At 44.0% G+C, this 4,864-nt stretch overlaps 1 protein-coding gene across 1 annotated transcript; it reads right to left on the bottom strand.

Annotated features, from left to right (window-relative positions):
* Nucleotides 1–2,151: 2,151 nt before the first annotated feature.
* Nucleotides 2,152–3,189, bottom strand: PRLHR (prolactin releasing hormone receptor). Its single transcript, XM_032780760.1, has one exon. The coding sequence runs from the start codon at nt 3,184–3,186 to the stop codon at nt 2,152–2,154; it is 1,035 nt and encodes a 344-aa protein (XP_032636651.1). The 5' UTR covers nt 3,187–3,189.
* Nucleotides 3,190–4,864: the final 1,675 nt, after the last annotated feature.

Genomic DNA, 4,864 nt, shown 5'->3' with positions numbered 1-4,864 from the left:
TGCATAAGCAGGGGAGCAGTGAATAGGAGGGTGATCTTATCTCTGCATATAGCAGTGGTATCACTGTCACACTGCATACAGTTCTGCTGTCAACATTTTTAAAAAAGATGTTGAAAAATGGGAGAGGGTATAGGAAAAAGTCACAAAAATAGTTCAAGGACTGGAGAAAATGTCTTAAATGAATGACATAAGTAGCTCAGTCTATTCAGCTTATCAAAAAGAAGATTGAGAGATGGCTTGATTATACTATATAAGTATCATCAAAGGGAGAAAAGGGAGAAAATACTTGGGTTCTACAAGTGTAGTGGAGAAAGTCATAACAAGGGCTAGTGGCTGGAAGATGAAGCCAGACAAATTCAAATTAAAAATGAGGCGCACATTTTTAACAGTGAAAGTTATTAGCCATTGAAACAAACTAGTAAGGGAAATGGTGGATTTTTCCATCTCTTGATATATTCTTATCAAGACTGGATGCCTTTCTGGAAGATATACTTTAGCCAACCACAAGTTATTGGGCTCAATACAGGGATGACTAGGAGGTCAGACTACACAATCTAATGGTCCTTCTGGCCTTAAACTGTATGATCAAACCACTATTGCTCCCCCTCTTGTACAGGCAGACTATAGCCTGCTGTCACACAGCTAGAGAGAGAGGAGGCTCCAGATGGCACTTGTGTTATATACACACAGGGAAGGAGAAGACCCTGGAAACTCACCACTTTTCATAAAGCTGGGGAGGGAAGGGGCCCCAAATTGCCACTGCTTCTCGATAAAATTGAGCGCTTTTTGGCTTGCTTCCTCCTCAGTATTGGTGTTTGGAACAACTGCTTCCTCAAGCCAGACTTCAGTAGCTCCTGGTCTTTGGAGGGAGAGGGGGTTGGGGAAGGACCCACCACGACGATGGCTCACCAGGCAGTCAGAGCTGATACCTTTCTCCTCCCTAGATCATTACTGCAGCAGTCAGGCAGCTACTAAAGGTGGGAGGCTCCTGGTCACCACTATCTCCACCACAACTCTGCCTTGGGTAGTTAGAGCAGGTGAGCTCCAACCCATGGCATTAGAAATGACCAGTCTTTGGGTGGGTCAGGGATGCATTTCTTCCTGTCCACTGTTGCTGCAGCTTTTTATGTGGTCCACAAAGGAGAGTAACCTCTGATCTGTGGCTACCATTCTTCAGCCCAGTCCCCATAGCAAAAGTACCGTGGTCCTCAGCCTCCATCCTGTGCCATGCATTGGGTCTTTGGAAGATTATAGGCCTATTTCCACCCAGTCTCAAGCACTGGGTCCTGTGGGGCACATAGGCCCCCCTCTTCATCCCTACTCCTCTGTAGCCAAGGCTTCTATGGACTGGCAAGCTCTGACCCATCTCCTCTAGAACCACTGCTGCCTCTGCATCAGGGCATTTTTTGTAACAGCCACATTCAGCACCCCAGTAGAAGGCTTTTCATTTGGGCAAAGGGACCCCCTGCCTCCTCACCAGAGTAGTCCCATATGCATGGCCCCCACTACCATCATCTTAAGAAAAGGGTGGGGCCACAGTAGAGGTTTTGTAGAGTGGGGGACTGATCAGGGTTGAATCCCCCCGACAACCCAGAAGAAGGCTCTGAATCTGGTGTAGGGACTTGCCACGACAGCACAGGGCTCTTAGATGTCACTTCTGCTACCCTGGTGGGGTTGGAGCCACAAAGGTTACATGTGAGGTTGCGCTTGGGGCCCTGGATTGCCACAGTCAAGTTCTGAGGGTAACACGTTGTAGGAACATACAACCTGGTTATCAATAACAGACTGAGGCTAGATCTATACTACCACTTACATTGCTCAGGGGTGTGAATATTCCACCCTCATGAGCAACCCAAGTTACGCCGGCGTCAGTGGTAGCAAGCACAGTGCTGTGTCGGTGGGAGAGCTTCTCCTGCTGACATAGCTACTGCTTCTCATGGGGGAGTGGATTAATTATGTCAACAGGAGAGCTCTCTCCTGTCTGTATAGGGCGGCTACATGAGACATCTTACAGCCATGCAGCTGCATTGGTACAGCAGTGCTGCTGTAAGTTCTGTAGTGTGGACATACCTTTACACTCATCACTGGAAAGGAAATGCATTGTAACTGAATTGCATGCATGCACGCACACACACACACGCACACACACACTTATAGCATCACACTGGCCATAATGCAGTTAGTGGCTGGTCCAATCTTCTTCTTCCTCCAGGCAAACATCTTCTTCAATTCCCCTCTGAAGCTGTCATGTAGCCAGGCATAAAGTAAGGCATTGGTGCAGGCAGACATCATAGCAAACCAGTGGCACAGCAGCTGGATGAGGTTGAAATACTGTTTATCTATTAGGTTAATATCCATATCTTTTATCATGTTAAAGATGTGCAGAGGGAGCCAGCAGATTCCAAAGGCAGCCACCACCAGGACCAGCAAGCGAAAGGTTTTCCTCCTCCTAGCCCTGTCCCACTCAGCTTGGCCCTGGGTGATGTTTCCCGGAACCACTCGATTTTTCAGTTTGACGGAGATCCGCAGATAGGATGAGGAGATGACCATTAAAGGCAGTACATATGTGATGATGAGAGTGCTGTAGGCATATGTTAAGTGGTCCCTCTTCATATGGAACCAAAACTCTTCACAGATGGAGAAGTCCAGTTCTGGGAACTCGGCATGATAGGTGTGGACCAAGGCTGGGGCAGCCAAGATGCAACTCAGCAGCCAAATCGCAGCCAGAATATAAGCACAGATTGATATAGTGAGTCTCCTCCGGAGAGGATACACCATGGCATAGTATCTGTCCACAGCTATGACAGTCAAGGTGAAGACAGACACAAACACAGTGACCGGTTGCATTAAGAACACAAAATAACACATGAAGCGTCCATAAACCCATCCCCGGGGTTCAAAGGCATATGCCAGAGTCAGAGGCACGCAGGTTGCACACATAAGCATGTCTGAGAAAGCCAGGTTGCCTACCAGAAAGTTGGTGACATTGTGCATTTTTTTCGTCTTGCAGATGACATAAATGAGGAGATAATTCCCAATGATGCCAACAAAAACCACCAGGGAGTAGCATGGGATGATGAGTGGCTTGAAAGACTGAACAAACTGAAGCCCCGAGAATAAATTGCTAGCGTTGCTATGAATTGCTGAGAGGAAGCTTAGGGAGGTTAAATTGTCCAGATTCATCATTTTCCTTCTTTGTAGTTTGCTGTCAGCAGGGTTAAGGAGTCACTGCTGCACACACGTTTACTCTCAATCAGCCTTGATAATGAATGGATTACTCACTGTCCAGGGTTTGCCACCACATGGATCATAAACAGTTATCTGGAAAGGCAAAGGTGAAATTACAAATCTCAAGAGGCTGTGTTCCATTAAATGGTTCTTAAAAGAGATCAGCTGCAACCAATATCCATTAAAGTTCTCTCTTTTATTTGCTATTAAATCCATACAGTTTAATAAACATCTAATACAGTGAATACTTACTGTTGTGGGTTTTTCATGCCATTTGATTTTCTTGTGGATGCCAGCTCGGTTTTGGTGCCTTAGATTCCTGTCTTCCAAATATCCATGAAAGAGAGAGTGAGAGCGATGTGTATTTACAAGATAAGCAGAGATCAGTGCACTTAACATACTTTGCTCCTTGCTCACGATACATTTTTTTATAAGCCTATATTCCTATTGGCCACCCTGGGCATTACGTTACTCCTGACACTGTGGCTCTTATTTAAAGCAAGTAGAGTCCTAGAATATCAATATCACTCATTCTCTGAATTTTCTGTTTCTTCCAGTGCATCTATACTTGCTGCCACATGGCTATAAATCAATTTATACTCATTAACATGGATGTGCACAGTATCTGACCCAAGATCAGGTTACAGTAGTGCTTTAGAGAGCCTCAAAAAGTGCTAGCATTGAATCTACTGATATAATTGGATTTTTTAAATGGAATGCTGCTAAAATGCTGAATTTATGTCACTAGAGGGACTCAGCTACTTGGATGATGAGTAAAAGTTATGACTAGTGATGCCTATTATAATAGCAATGACGAGCACATTTAAAAAAAAGTTCTTGTACTGTCCTTTAGAAATAAAATTCTCTATCACACCCCAGTGGTATCTTCCATGGTATTTACATATTTTAGACATAGAATAAAAAGTTGTGACAGCGTTACACATATTATGTATTTAAAATGGTTTGAAAAGAGCTAATAATCACAAGTAGCTCTCTATATAGTGTTTTTTCAGCAGTAGATCTCAAAGTACTTCACAATTTGATCCTCATAATGCCCCTCTGAGGTGAGGTGATATTACCATCATCCCCATCTCTACAGATGGGCAACTAAACTACAGAGAGGCTCAGTCACTTGCCCAAGTGACTTGCAAGAAGTTTGTAGTGAAGCAGGGAATAAAAGCCCAGTCTCCAAGTCCTAAGTTACTACTCTAACCAGTGGACCATCCTTCCTAATCACCGCGTGGATTCATCTGATGAGGAACAATGAAAGCTATTGATCATTGTCCTTAACTCTTATCAATGCCATTATAGTCGCCCATCTATAGAGGAATTTCTTCTTTTCTACAATGGGGTTTGAGCCACTAATTATTTCTGCATCAAAGAATTTATATTCTAAAAAGTCAGCACTGAAAGGGATTTATTTTGTACAGTTTTTGTATTCAGAAGCCTTATTGAAATGAATCAGCCTTTTGGGACTGTGTACTTTTAAATAAATATGACCTGCCCGGTCTTAATCATAATCCTTGTTCTACTTTCAGTCTTCTTCCCTTTTGTCTGGTGTTAACACACAGGATTAACACAGCTGGTGTTAATCAATGTAGTTCCACAGAAGTCCAATTTCCACCAACTGAGGTGC

Source organism: Chelonoidis abingdonii, chromosome 15 (genome assembly GCF_003597395.2).
Source record: "Chelonoidis abingdonii isolate Lonesome George chromosome 15, CheloAbing_2.0, whole genome shotgun sequence".
NCBI lineage: Eukaryota > Metazoa > Chordata > Testudines > Testudinidae > Chelonoidis > Chelonoidis abingdonii.
The sequence above is the reverse complement of the archived record's forward strand: the minus strand, read 5'-3'. Positions and strand labels throughout refer to the sequence as shown.

Excerpts from the sequence above, each read along its gene's own strand:
- PRLHR (XM_032780760.1), bottom strand. The coding sequence starts at position 3,186 with ATGATGAATCTGGACAATTTAACCTCCCTAAGCTTCCTCTCAGCAATT.